The sequence below is a fragment of the Mchenga conophoros genome, linkage group LG1 (genome assembly GCF_057382185.1).
Source record: "Mchenga conophoros isolate Kocher_MC1m ecotype Shallow Benthic linkage group LG1, M_conophoros_male_GT1.1, whole genome shotgun sequence".
Taxonomy (NCBI): Eukaryota; Metazoa; Chordata; class Actinopteri; order Cichliformes; family Cichlidae; genus Mchenga; species Mchenga conophoros.
The window spans coordinates 19627345-19642651 of NC_140526.1; the positions used below are offsets into that span (position 1 = coordinate 19627345).

General features: G+C 38.3%; 1 protein-coding gene across 1 annotated transcript; it reads left to right on the forward strand.

The window, feature by feature from the left end:
- Positions 1 to 419: 419 nt before the first annotated feature.
- Positions 420 to 15209, forward strand: aqp9b (aquaporin 9b). Its single transcript, XM_085269515.1, has 6 exons — positions 420 to 648; positions 1347 to 1473; positions 4564 to 4701; positions 4922 to 5040; positions 6191 to 6408; positions 13427 to 15209. Exons 1-6 carry the CDS (start codon positions 547 to 549, stop codon positions 13587 to 13589), a joined length of 867 nt encoding a protein of 288 aa, XP_085125641.1. The 5' UTR covers positions 420 to 546; the 3' UTR covers positions 13590 to 15209.
- Positions 15210 to 15307: the final 98 nt, after the last annotated feature.

Below are 15307 nucleotides of genomic sequence, written 5' to 3' on the forward strand. Positions count from 1 at the left end.
CGTCTGCACGCCCGTGCATCGTTGTGCCTGACCTCCTCTCGCCGTGGCTAAATTTGTTTTACAATCCACATTCTCGTGTGACTTACACCTGCAGGATCGACAGATTTCGGCCGTCGTGGTGACTTGCACAATAAATAACCCCAGCATATTTTGTGCTGTAAAACTAGCCCATTACAATTTAGTAACCGTTCAGGTGGTAGGCAGGTGATGTCACATTGGCTTAGCTGTGTTAAAAAATGTGCGCTGGTGCTCTTGGTGTTGTGCACAGGAAGCATTTCATTTTTTGTTTTTACAACTTCAAGTGAGATTTGAAAATTCAGTGAAAGCAGCTGAAAAAAAAACCCTGTTGAAGTAGAAGTAGACCTCTTGTGGTCACCAAGGGAAACGGATTGAGAAAGCTTAACATCGCTGTCAGCCTGCGCGGTCCGAGCGCACCGAGTGGGAGGCGACAACCTACACCGCCAGTGTTTCACGGAGACTCCATCAGAGCTGTTAGCTGTTTGTTGTGTCACAAGGAAGACATCAAGAAGGAAGCCGCAGGGGAAAATGGAAAACGAATACAGGAGGAAGATGAAGGAGAAACTTGGCCTGAGGCGAGACATCTTTAAGGAGTTCCTGGCGGAGTTTCTGGGGATATTTTTCCTGATAGTGAGTACCTCCCTCTGCACCTGTCATCCAGCTTAAATAGACGCTTTAAAGCTGCGAGCCAGCAGCCTATGATAATAAGGTGTCAAACTGGGTCTCCAGGGACTGTAACTGCTGTCTGTCATGAGTCTATTAACAGACTATATATCTTGAAAATATCTTTGTCTTTCATGTGCTCAGCTTTGATTTGCTGCTGACAGACTGTAAAAATCACAACAAAATGTTTCTGATTTAGGGAATGTTTCTCTTCAGGCAAGCAAAGGCATCGCTCTACAAATTTGAAAATTTGCAAATATGTTATTTCATCATAATTCTTATGTCACATGGGGGGGGGCTGAACATGGACTTAAATTATAGCAGGAATAGGAAGTGTGTTTATTTCCCACCCTGGTGTTTTCATTCATTCAAGCGGTGGCCTGCTTTACAGTTATGTTCCTCTATCCACCTGTCCACCCCGACCTCCAAAGCCTGTGACACACCATCAACAGTTTCCTTTTTTATTTGCCTTTAAATCACCCACACCCTTTACCTAATTAAGTGGGGGACTCATTACTGTTTCCAGCTACAAATTGTACTAATTGCTGCAGATGGTGGTCAAAGGGGGCTAGTGTTAATGGTGGGTATAATTGGACCAATTAAATTAAACACAGTGAGCCTCTCTGCCTCTGCTGTTTACGTTTCTGTTCTTGTTTGTGTTCCAGCTCTTTGGATGTGGTTCGGTGGCCCAGATGGTCCTGAGCAGAGCAGGTCTCGGTGACATATTGAGCGTCCACATTGGTTTCACTCTTGGAGTCATGATGGCCGTCTATATTGCAGGGGGAGTGTCAGGTAAAAGTTCCCCTCGCGTTAATTATGTCGCCCCTTTTTTTAAGCAACTAACAATTTGAATATCAGATTGTTAGCAGATGAATCGATTGTTTTGGTCACTCAAATGTTAAAAACAGCCAAAATACTGAGTTTAAAAGTAACAAAAGTAACAAAGGAAAGGACACATTCCCACAATACAGACACATAATTGTGTAATAACTATGTGTTTAGGGTCTACCTGCAGGCACATGATAAAAATGCTAGTTTCAATTTGTTGTCACATTGTTTTCCCTCACTAATTCAGTTGTTTTCTTATATAAAATACTTAACGTTAATTAATAATTCACCCTGGAAAACAAAACTAGGCTGGTAATGAAGGTCACTCTGCTCCAGATGACTTTTCTCTGTGTTTAAATGATAACACACAGGTCTTAATGTAAAGTTTATATTTTTATGATCCTTGTGACACTAAATTACTGCCATTATTTAATTATCCTCTCTAATGGGCTACATTTCTGTTTAATAGTAGTCTGAATGGTCTAAGTCTGGAAATTTTGCACCAATGGGACTTTATCGGGTGCATTCCTTGAGGATTAAGCAGACCCTGCTCGGCTTTGCCAGCAATGACAGGGATAGAAGGGGATAGTTGTTAAATGTCACGGTGCTTCTCACAGGCTGTCTGAGCCAAAGTGAGCGTCCATTAATCAGTGATTACAGTATCCAGTGTGTCAAGGGTTGCATTGTGCAGACTCCATGAGATGTATGGACATTTCATCAGTATTTGAAGGGGAAAAAGCTTCAAGGCTGAAATAAGAGATTATATAAATGCTGTGGCATCTGAAGGCTTAGTCACCGCTGAAAAGAAAAGTTTAATGTATCTGAAGTAAGGGGAAGCGGCAAGTTCAGTGGTAACATGAGCTTACCAGCACCTTTGTTTAAAAGTGAATATTTGCTGTTTCATGAGGGTTACGTGTGCAATTCTTTGCAGGCTTCAGAGTTTGTTTTTGGCTTTGGAGAAGACAGAGTTTCATAAATAAAATTTGGGTTTTTAAAAACAAAAAACAAACAAACATAGTATAATAAGTGAATTCATTTTTAAAAAATTATTATTATTTTTTAAGAATCAAAGACTGAAATATCCAATTTACGCTAAATCAAGGAAGCCAAACATACGGCCTGGGGGCCAGAATCGGCCCAGCAAAGACTCCAATCTGGCCCGAACCAAAGCAATTTATGGTTAAACAATCAAATGATTAAAAAGTACATGTTTTTTCACCATCTGCCATAAAAACTGATTTTTTGTTTGCTTGGTTTTACTTTACAGTGACTTCACAGTTACAAAAGCAAACAAAACATTGAAATTTTCAGTGAATTAAAAACTTTATATTTCATAATTACAGGACAGTCTGAGTAATGAACAACCAGAAGTTTGTCTGTAATTTCACACACTTATCACATAGTTTTACTGGTCCAATATGGCCCACTTAAGATCCCATGTATGTTGTATGTGGCCTGCGACATTAAAAGAATTTATAAATATAAATATATATATATATAAATATTAATGTCATGTAGGCTGTACTTCGTTAAAGGTCTTAGTATTTGGTTAACTACGCAAGCTCAACACCCATAATGTGGTTGAATTTTTCCTGCCTTTTCTTTACTTTTTTCCACCTATTTCCATTCCTTTTTTTTTTTTTTTTTGCTGTTAGGGATGATTGCTGTGAGCACTGAGACTCATGGTTCAGTTTTACTTGCGCGACATGATTAATAAGAATAGTTTAAAGCTTCAGAAGAGTCGCTGAAAAACTTGAGGACAGCAAGGTTAATATATGAAGAGCTTTTGCTGCATGACTGAGCCATTCAGCCCTGGGGTCCACGGCTCAGTGGGAATCTTCTGTCCAACGACATCTCTGAAGATGATCATAGGTATTGGACTAATGAGCTTTACTGGGGCATGGGTCTCTGGAGAGGAGGGGAGTCAGGTGTGGCAAGCCTGGCTTTCTAGGCTCCCCTGGCAGGGAGGCTCCATAGGAGAAGAAAACACAATTGTTTTCACTTTGTAGTCTGAGATTTTAGATGACAGTGCACGGTAAGTGTGACACATCATGGTCACTCTAATGACCCGCAGCCTACGTGTGCCTTAAGCAGATTCAGGCAGATTATGTCAGATGCAATTCAGACAGGCAGGTCTGGCTGGTTGTCGTGGTCTGTGTTTGTGAACAGGATGGGGAGATTAACAATGGGCGCATGGCCGATACCCCCAGTGGTGTTACCACATCTAGGTCAAAGCCAAGAACCCAGAGTGTTAAATAAATGACCCCACACTGCCATCACAGCCCAATAACAATTGGCTGGAATGTGTTCAAACACGCCTCTTCAGGACAATGCAGAAGAAAAAGTATTGACTCTGAAGGCACACAAACCCGGTGCCCTTTGTTTGAAAGTATCCTGAAGATTGTTAGCAGAGGGTTTGATCACAAGCATGAAATGATCAGACAGGACGTCACTAAGTGTTTTAATCTACTGCACACTGGTTTCACCTCATCTGGTAAGACATAAGAGACTTTTAAATGCCTGGCCAAGTCCTCCTCTTTGGTCTCAGATGTTTGACATCTGATTTAGAGCTTAAATGGTTAGTCAATTAATTTGTCAATCAACATTTGATAATTATCGTTTAAAGGGTAACTCCGTCAATTTCACAAATCTAAGTTTGTTTGCAGGTCTAGGGGAATATTTCATGATGTGGGGGAGGGGAGAAAGGCCTGATGTAGCTTAACAAGGAAGAAGACTATGGAATAAAGAAGTTAATGACGTCTGTAGCCATGCTGGATCTTCTTTGATTATTTTTTAAAAAAACAGCCTTACAGTGAGCCTAGGTGTAATATAAGAGTCTCATGCTCAGTGCAAAGTATTCAGAGTGATAAATTCAGTGTTTGAGGTTATAGGGCTTTGAGAACTGTGTGGCCATCATTCATCATAGAAAACAGGTCTTAATTTTTGCCAAAGCTTTTTTGTGTCATAAAATCATTGTTGATTACTATTGTTTCTCATCTTTGACTTGTAAATGCTGCAATGCTATGTTCCTAATGCATTGTTGCATTGTTCCAGGAGCCCATGTGAACCCGGCAGTCTCTCTGGCCATGCTGATCCTGGGGAAGCTGCCTCTAAAGAAGTTCCCCATATACGTGGCAGCACAATTCCTGGGGGCTTTTGTTGGATCATGTGCTGTCTATGGATTGTATTATGGTGGGTGTAAATTTCGCCAGTACCAAAAGGCAGGATTTTTCTGAGGAAACCCGGAATAACCATCCAACAATAACAATAATCACAAACCAGATGTACATGTTAAAGAGCTGAAACAATGATGCTTCTCATTATTATAGTTGATACTGTTTTAATGCCTGAATTCTTTTTTAAATATTAGATGAGCTTCATGGCAGTAATTTTATAAACATTTCTTTTGCAGATGCTTTGATGGACTTTACCAAAGGAGAATTTATTGTTACAGGTGAAAATGCCACAGCCACCATATTTGCAAGCTATCCTTCAAAACATCTGTCTGTCCTAAACGGGCTTGGTGATCAGGTGGGCCTTTAGACCTGTCACTTATATTTTGTAATTTAGATCTTAATGACTTTTACACTCCTTTACATATTTTTGTCAGTTGATCACAGTATATTGTGGATGTAGAAGTAGAAGTGCCCTGAGTTTGGGACTACATGCATACACAAGTAAGAGCAGAAAGCAAATATATTTTCAAATCATGTGTGTTTATGAAACCTACCGTAATACATTGAGCTTTAGATATATAATTGAGGTAAAAGAGCTTGGCCAGACTTACCCTTTTAGTAAAAGCATAACATTTGATAGACCTTTACAAGCTATATAAATGGCCTGATAAGCCTAAAAAGACAAAACAAAACATGTTATTGAATCAATGTGAATTATAACCTTACAAAATATTAATTTCTTTTATATAAAATTAATAATCCAAAAAAGAAAAAATTATATATAAGACATTTTATTATAATACACCAAACCTTTTTGTCCGCAAACTCCTCCTCCATGATCAGGGATACAAAGGTACATTTCAGGCGGCTGAAGGTTCTTATCTATATCAGACATGACATCATCATCACCATCATGTTGCCAAGCAACCCCAAGCAAATTATCCAGGCCTGTAACACTGTATACAAAATTTCACAGCAGTTATGTTCATTTAGTTTAAAATTTGAATACTATCATATATCATGATGCCATCATGTTGCCTGGCAACCACCTAACAATGGCATTTATGTGATAGAGGAGAACCTCATCATTGCAGTGCGCCCAAAAAAGACATGACATGGTTAAAGATAATCTGGAGTAAAAAAAAGACCCACCAACCCTACTTATTATTTTCTAAATGAGATACAGTATGTCAGTTTGCCAACAGCACAAACACTACTGTAACATGGGTATGCAAAAGTATAATAACATTTCCAAATTAACTGACATGTTCACTGTTTTAGAGATGTTTTAACAATAAGTGTGTCATAATATGCTTATATTGTTGATAAACATGATATTAAATAAACTAACATCAAATAATCATCAAATAATATTCCTGTTATTATCTCATTATGGAATATATTTAATGTACAGTGAAGTCCTTCAAACACTGCAGCAGCTGCAGCAGCAACTATAGCAAATATGTTCAGAGTTGTGCTAACTGCCTTATTTTTTATTGTTTAAGGTAATTGCAACCGCTGCACTGGTCATATGCATCCTGGCTATCACTGACAGGAAGAATATCGGCGCTCCAAAGGGCATGGAGCCTCTGAGTATTGGCCTGATCATCGCAGGCATTGGAGTGTCCATGAGTCTGAACTGTGGCTATCCAATCAACCCGGCTCGAGACCTTGGCCCCCGTTTCTTCACAGCTTTGGCTGGATGGGGCATGGAAGTTTTCAGGTAACTTAGCTGTCTGATATTTAAACAAAAGGTGGTTGTTATCGACTGTTAAGTGCATTTTATTGAGACTTTGGGAAGAATTTCATTTATTGAGTTTCTGTTCTTATTGCACATGATGAGCAGCATTTGCACCATCTTCACTCCTGTGACAACTGAATTAATATTTCAATGAGAGCGAGGAGCAGAGGGCAATCCAATGCAGATAGATATAAAATATTCAGCGCTTTGTTACTGAAATGAAACAACTGGATGTTCCTCAGTTTTATTCCTTTTTACCTTCAGCTGGTCCTGTTTTGTGTTTTTCCACAAAAAGGTTTTAATCAGATTTGGAAGATCACAAAAAGGGTTATTTTGTCTACACATGTAGTGTGCAGTACTCAATACCTGCTGTTATTAACACTCAACCACTGCACTATGTATATTATAATATACACTTACATATTTTTTGTCTATTTTTTGCATAGTATTATTAGTGTTAGGTTATGCTGCATCTATTTATCTTATCTTATCTTATCTTATCTTATCTTATCTTACTTACTACATTAATGGCACTTTTTGGGGTATTTTAAATCACTAGTAACAGCTGCTATAAAAGATGAAAACTAACTGTCACATGTGCATTCATGTAAGTCCATCTGTCCATCGGTATATGCAGTAGTTAAAGTGGGGTTCTTTGATTAATCTCCACTAACTTAAAAATATATTTAACACCCCTTATAAAAAACAAATACATCATTTTGACCCCGATTCCCTCATGCTATCTGTGAGCCAAAGGAAATTCTAACAAGTTGAGAAATATTATTTCAAAGTTGCTACAAAAGCGTTCAATTAATCATCGCCACGAAAACGGCTAATCGTCAAACTGTTGGCTATGGAAGATAGCGTCATTGGCAGGATGGAAACATTTTTGAAGCTGTGACACGATGATGTTGATTTATATGTTGATTTTGGCTTTATTGACAGATCTCTCTTCGGTTTTAAGCAAGCCAAGCTAAAGCACCGTCTAACAATCCAACACCCTAATAACCCAAGCAAATCCTCCAGTAAACCTAAAAGATCTGTATATAAAATAAAGAATGAAGAAAAATAATCAAAGAGCAAAACGTTGCAAATGTAAGGAGGTTACACATCCATTCTCTAAGTAAGTTTATGGAAAAACTGAGGAATGGAGAAAATCATACATCATCGATCTCTGTGTTTAGCACAGACAACATTTCACTTCATACTTCCCTGATTTTAAAACTAAAGTTTAGGACTGTTTGTGCCCCAGTCGCAACAAACTGGTGGATTTATCCTGAAATACCAGCAGGTGTCTCACGCAGTATTTAGGCCAACCCGTTAAGTATCCTGAACTCTCAGAGCATGACAACTTTGCTCCCACTCCCTCTTACCCATGTGAGTCAGTCCTGACTCAATGAAGACTCAGTCAGGAGCTCAGGACACGTTTCTATGTGGAAGATGATATTAAACTCAGCTGTAACTGTCAGGTGCATCCCACTGGTTTCAGGCGGGGTGTTATCAGTGCAATTAGAAAAAAAGAAAAAAGTTGTGCTTTAATACTTTCTATATGTAAATGTTCGAACAAAGAATTTTTAACAACAGTGCAATGTTCTGTAAAATTTCTCTCCTCCCTCTAAGAAGTGATTTAAAGGGTCATGAAGGTTGCACACAGAGCTCCCCGCATCTGACAGGGTACACACTCGTGACATAGAGACACAGAAAAACAACAGTGTCACGGTCCGCTGTGACGGACCGAGTGGAGAATGCGTGTAATGGACCCAGGTGCGTACACAAGTGAACAGACAGGAGTGAGCTTTAACAGAAGGCGAGCCTTTATTATGGCTGAAAACAAGGTGTGCAAATACAGCAGGGATGGCGTGGCTAAACAAAAACCTAAACTGGGAACAAACTATGGTGAGGCTATGGCTTGGAAGACAACAGACCAGGCATGGAAACACGGAGGGTGGGAACACAGACGACGCGACACAGACTGTAAGAAACACAGAGACTAAATACACATGAGGGATGATCAGGGGAAGTGGCCACACATGGGAACGCAGCTGACACACATGAACTTAACGACAGGACAGGAGGAGTGAGCTGAATACACAGACAGTGAATGCAGGCCTTCAAAGTAAAACAGGAAACATGAGACATGAACCGGGGAGACGTAGTACAGGGGGAGGTGACATAACTGACAGCATGAACTTGACAGTACAAGACACACAGACATAAACACACGAAGGGCAAGGGAGACGTAATGCAAGGGTAACATAATTACAAAAAGGACTGGACTACCTTAAAGAACCTAAGCAAACAATAAACATCAAAATAGGTTAAGCATAACACACTGGGTCACACGACCCAGGACCATGACAAACAGGCAATTTAGAGTTGACAGAAACCCTAACAGTTTAGAGAAACCTGCAGAATCCAGGTGTTGTGACATTTCTGTGAAATGTTTTGCTTCTTGGAACCAAAAATTATCTGGAAATTTGGGAAATTGAGACAGTTTTTTTGTATTTAGCACCCTTCAGACCACATAAATATGTATGTGGATTCCTAAATTAACCACTTACTAATCTTAGAAAGATCAAGAAGTACTGACCACTCCAAACCACCATCAAAATGATGCTGTGTCATCAAAGTGTACCTTTTATATTTTTCCAGTATGTTGCAAACATACGTGGGTTCAGTGTGTCTCCATGTCTCACTTTCACTTTGGACTTTGACTGGAGTGCAAACAGAACTGTCTGGCTACATGTAAATTACCTGAATGCTTTATAACAGTGAACTTTGTGTCAGCTGTCTGACCAACTATTCACAAATCGGTAATGTCTGTAGTGAAAATATTGGACAGAGACCCCAAGAAGTAGTATCACTGAACAGACTATCATTTACACCGTCTTCACTTAGACTTCTGGTCCTAACAGAGTTAGAAAACACTCCTCTGATGGCTCATCTCAGTCTCCGAGTGTTGAATCAGATTCTTATTCTTAATTTAGAAGATCTCTCCCCAGAATCTTTGTGATATTAGAAAACCACATCAGCTGTTGAACGCTGAAGTATTAGAATTTTCAGGAGCTGATCTCATCAATTGCTGGCAAATATACAGTGTTGGGCTTTTTAACTAACTCCTGTAGGATTCAAGCTTCCAGATATTCCAGGTCATGTTTAGTTTTTCCAGTTGTTGCTTCATTCTCCCTCAGGTTTCCCTTTTATGAAGACAGTATCCTCTGGGTTTCTCTGCCCAAAGCAAATTCTTTGTACCAAATCAAAACTAAAGCTTTCGTAAAAGTACCCCTCAGAACTGATGGCAGTTTTCTGAGGCATTAGGCCTATAATCTTCATTCCCATCTGATCCAGCTGGGTTTTAACTCAAAATGTTTATTTTGGGTTGGCAACATAACACAGTTTAATAGTACAGTTTGCCTGAAGACAAAGCGTTTGTGCTGTTTGTTTGTGGATTTGCCCTCAGCGTCCGATCATCATTGGCTGTGCCCTGATCCAATCTCTTTAACCCCTGGACCTGAAAGTGTCTGAGCACAAACTAAGACCCAGGTGCTCTCTGAATAATATAGGGCATATAAATGCAGACTTGGATTTTTTTTTTTTCAACAAGCCTGAGAAATATAAATGTTCTGGTGTTATCTGTTACTGCACTACAGCCGTAAATATCTCATGTGTAGCAATGTTTCTATACTAATGGGTAGAAATGCACTTAAGAGGTTTGTATCACTGTGGTAAATCTGATTAAAAATGCAACAAAACAAAAGAAAAAATGGAAGTCGGGCTGAGGATTTCCTGACATTCCGTTTCTTTTCTCGCTGGGTAGAAATGCACTGAAGAGGTTCGTATCACTGTGGTAAATCTGATTAAAAATGCAACAAAAGATTAGGTCCAAAACATCTGACAATTCTTTGGGAAGGTTGAACGCCTGGAAAAATGATTTAAAGAAGGACATATCCATGGAACAATGTGCATTGGTTTGCGCAAAAGCTCATAAACAAACTATTAATTCTAGACTAAGGTTGTTGCAATACAAATGGTTAATGCAAATATATGTTACTCCGGAAAAATGAAATAAGTACAACTCTAATATTCCAGACACTTGTAATAAATGTAATGAAGATAAAGGTAACTTTTGGCATTGTATTTGGGATTGCAGGAAGATAGGCTCTTTTTGGGTTGCAGTAACACAAACTATGAAACAAATATTATCCAAAGAGGTTGTTTTGGATCCTGGCTTCCTTATTTTGGGATTGTACCCGGAAAACATGAAGTACACAAAAAGTGACAGAATGTTTATTGATATGGGTTTGTTACAAGCAAAAAGATTAATCGCACTAAAATGGAAAAGAACAAGGGAACCGAGTATCACACAGTGGATAAAACAAATGATGGTGGCTTTGCCATTGGAGCGGATAACATGTATACTGAAAAGGAAATTGGATGTTTTTGAGAAGGTGTGGAGACCATTTGTGAATTTTGTAGAAGGATTTGTATTATCTGAGGAGGACGAGGACTGAGGGCAATGACATTTGATTTGGGATAATGATAAATTTAGGCCTTTAACGGAGTGATAAATCTGATGACTTTTTTGTTTTCTTTTTGCTGTCTGAGAGGAGTGTATGTTCATGTAGTATTTAGAATGTTGGACTGTTTGTAAGTCATTAAAATGTAAAAAAAAAAAAAAAAAAGATATTGTTGGAAAAAAAATGCAACAAAAGACAACATGTAGTAAAACAAAAGAAAAAATGGAAGTCGGGCTGAGGATTTCCTGATATTCCGTTTCTTTTCTCGCTCACTATTTGCATTTGATGGTGTCAATGTGACCCACTGAGTGTCTGCCTCCCAGCCTGATCATCTTAGCCGTGGCCATAGATTAAAGTCTATAATCCGGGTGCCTCTCTCCTCAAGTCTACTTCCTGAATGTCTGCTGGACCTTGTTTACTTTCAGGCCTGCTCTTTTAATTGAAGCCCTTTCACCTATTGCTACATTAACCCACAAGACTCTAACTCCCTCTTCTAAGTAAAAGAGTCTTTGCGGGGGGGGGGGCAGAGTGAAAATGAGGACACAAGCAGCTGGTCCAACAAACAGAGCTTCTTAGTCTTTATTGTAATCTGGGATAACTTGTCTCCGGTAGGAGGATACTAACATAAACAAAGAGACTAGTGAAGCAGTTCACAATATGTCTTTTAAACCTACTAATTAACCTACCTAATTAATTAATAAAATTAGAGATCATACAAAAGAAAAAAAAATAATACACCATTAATTGTGCTGCATTTGTGCCATGTTTGCAGTCTTTTATTTTTTATAGCATTTAAAACAACATCCAAGTTGCAATTTTGATTCAAAAATATAGCTAGCATATCTGCCTATCTGAGGCATTATGACTATAATCTTCATTCCCATCTGATCCATTTGGGTTTTTTTTTTTAACTCAAAATGTTAAAACAACAACAAAAAAAACCATCTCACATGTGTCAGCATGTGTCAGTGCGAGATGGACAAACACAAGAGACTCATCAGCCAAAGGCAAGTAATAAACACCATCTATGTCTGAAATAAAGACAATCCTAGCAGCTAGTTACACCATAATTGCTTATATTAGCATAGCAGTATCATCCATGAACCCACTGTGATGTGGACAGATTAATCGGCCACAATATCACCAATAAACCTGCAAATCCTTAGATCAATAAAATGGGATAAAACATGTTACCTACTGAGCATTGAAGGTGGTGGTAGGTAGGTTTAATTATCTTAGGACGGAGACCGACTCTTCAGGTTTTAGCCACAGACTGTATGTAAAAGATGGACAGAGCTGATGAAGTCCCATTTTGAGCCATTTTGAGATGAGACAATAAGGGGTATGTCTGACTTTGAAGCCATATGCTTATTAGCTGCTGACTTGTTTTTGGCTCATAAGTTGTTAAGTTGCCAGCTAATGAATATTTCCTGGATAATCCTCCTTTCTGAAACTTAAAGTTATAAAACATTACAAAATGGACTCAATGCTTTATACAGTATAACCAGAAAATACTTCCAAAGACCATAAACTCAACAGTAAAGTATTTACTGTGGTCCCAGTAGAGAGACATCTATTGGACTGTGAGTCATTCTGCAAACATAGCTTTCGCCCCCTGATGGCCATTAAAAGGAATGCAAGTTTAGGGTACTGGTTCCTGTTTTCGGACCCAGAAGCTACATCTAAGTTATCAGATAATGCTAGCTAGTTGCATTTCACAGAATGAGATATCTGCTAGTTAGGGCTAAGTAACATTAATTTGAAAAACAAAAACCACTAGAATTTAACTCAAAACTGGCACTCAGGTTTCTTGGGCAGTCTACAGGTATAATTAACAATAATGTTAGTCATATTGTTTGTCCAACACACTCTACAAACCTAGCCATGAAGTAACTCATACTCTACTGGCACCAACCTTTGAAACTCAAAGTGAAGTCAGAGTTGTAAAAAACAAAATTTTTGTATCAGGTCATAACTTTGTTTATTCCTGATGTGACGATGGCTATGTCGAGCATTAGAAGAATGATTTTAACTCACTTTTGGAGCTGGCCTCAAGTGGCCACTGGAGGAACTACAGTTTTTGTTACATTTTTCAGCACTGGAGGTTCCTGCTCAGTTCTAGCAAATCAACATAAAACTACTCTTTGAAACCAAAACATAAATGTAATATTTTCGTATTGTTTGTAGTGTTTTTTAAAATCCTAACAAGACATTTCCGTCAGCTGTCTGTCTTAATGATTATCCCGTTTATTAGAGTCTAAATAAAAATATTAGAATTTCACTCTTGTTAGTGATTCCTCGGCATGAATCTAACATCAGCCTCTCTCTGTATGGTAAACTTTTTACTTCATGATCCTAGTTTGTTTGTTTTTTAGGACTGCGCAATAAGCAAATTTTTATTTTTAAATCCTTAATAAGACCAGATACGTTTGGGGCTGTGTTTTTGTGACATCATAATCTCTGCGTATGTCCCCTGTCTGCAGAGCTGGAGGCTGCTGGTGGTGGATTCCTGTGGTAGGGCCCATGGTGGGTGGCGCAGTGGGAGCAGGTGTTTACCTTATCTTCATTGAGCTGCACCACCCTGAACCTGAAAAACAAGAGGAGAACAATGTCCAGGACAAATATGAGATCGTAACTATGACTTAATACTAAAAAAAAACAGGTGTTAGCATGAAAACTGAAATCTATTTCTACTATAAAAAAAGTGAATAGTTGCATGAAGCATGTACGTGAATGGAACATTTTATAGTCATTTATTTATATACACATGAATATTTTATGAAGCCTTTAAAGTCTCTCTTTTTTAAAAGTCTATACGACTTCAGGTATCAGGGTTTATCTTCCAGGGGCTCTTTTATATATCAAATTTGACTAAAATAATATATCAACTATACAAAAAATATATTCTCTTTAGTATCATAATAATAAAACCTTATATAAAGTGTTTTTTCTGCATTAATCAGTAGCTATGCAGTATTTTTAATCTCCTATTTCCTAACTGGGACCATCTTCTCCTGTTAGAAATATTTGCCAAGTTTCTGAACAATATTGTTTTTTTATGTGCTTCTGTCAAACAAGTGGGCATTAAATATACAGCATGTATTTGAAAACTGCTGAAAGGTAGCAATTTATGATATGTTTAGGTAGTGGCATTAATTGGTATCGTGGAGTGTCTTCGCTCTGTGTCACACCATCCTTTGCGTGCATGTAAAAATGTACGATTGCTGCATCTTGCTGTTGTCGTTTTGTTTTTTTAACGTGTATATGTAGAAAGTCGAGCCTTAAAATGACGATACTGGTATAAGTTTATATTTTCATTTATGTATGCTCGCATAAACTTTTCTTCTCTGCAAAGAATGTAGCACATGTCACTGAATTCCTTCATGTTCTTTGTAGCGGTAGTGTCACTGTATCACAGGCAGTATGCAAACACTGACTGTAACTGTTTACATTAAAACCTTCTCGCAGCTAATGTGGGAAATGTGTAATAAAGGCTGAAAATTCCCTCCAAAGCACACAATCATTGAGCCTCTTGATTCAGATTAGTTTGTGATATTTTGAGATTATCTTATCTGCACTATTTACTCTTGATACGTATTTGTTTAAGACATGATTTGAAATGTCCAATTTTGCCCGATCTTGCAGCCTTGAAGAATCTAATTTACATCTTCATATACTCTAAAACAGGGGTGTCAAACATAAGGCCCGGGGGCCAGAATCAGCCCAGCAAGCAAAGAAAGGCGACAGGTTTCATTTTCACTACATAAGATCAACGTGGGCTGCATGTGGCCCACCATGTATAATGCGTTTGACATGCCTCATCTATATGTGAATCACTGCTTAGATGGGCTGAGCCATATGTGCAGTAAAGAAAAAAGCCAGACAAACAAACAAATAAATTAAACCAATCACATCACCTGTTTGGTCTTCATAAGGCTGTTTTTCAGCATAACATGACGTTAAACACAGCCTTGAAGATTGGATCACTCAGAATAGGCACTGCTGTCAGAAAACAGGAAGCATATAATCTCTGCTAATGCATGGATGCTGATATTGGCTGTCAGTTGAAGAAAAATAGCCGTTCTCACATAATTACTATGCTGAGTGTCATTTTACAGCAACGCAGTGGTTTAGTGATATAAAAGCACTCAAAGCACTTAAAAGTTGTTTGTTTTGTGAAACAGGAAATAATGATGACATAATCTATGATGTTTGTCTGTGCACCATGCATGAACTGGTCCATTAAACGCTGCACTGTTAACTGTATGTATGCAACTGTTCATTAGTGAGATTATATTTCATTGTTTATTTTTCTAATACTTCTATGTTAGAGCTGTTTGAAATCACATGTACTTGTAATGTGT

Coding starts and splice junctions, on each gene's coding strand:
- aqp9b (XM_085269515.1), top strand. CDS start 547: ATGGAAAACGAATACAGGAGGAAGATGAAGGAGAAACTTGGCCTGAGG. Junction 1,474..4,563: donor TATTGCAGGGGGAGTGTCAG/GTAAAAGTTCCC, acceptor GCATTGTTCCAG/GAGCCCATGTGAACCCGGCA. Junction 4,702..4,921: donor TGTCTATGGATTGTATTATG/GTGGGTGTAAAT, acceptor TTTCTTTTGCAG/ATGCTTTGATGGACTTTACC.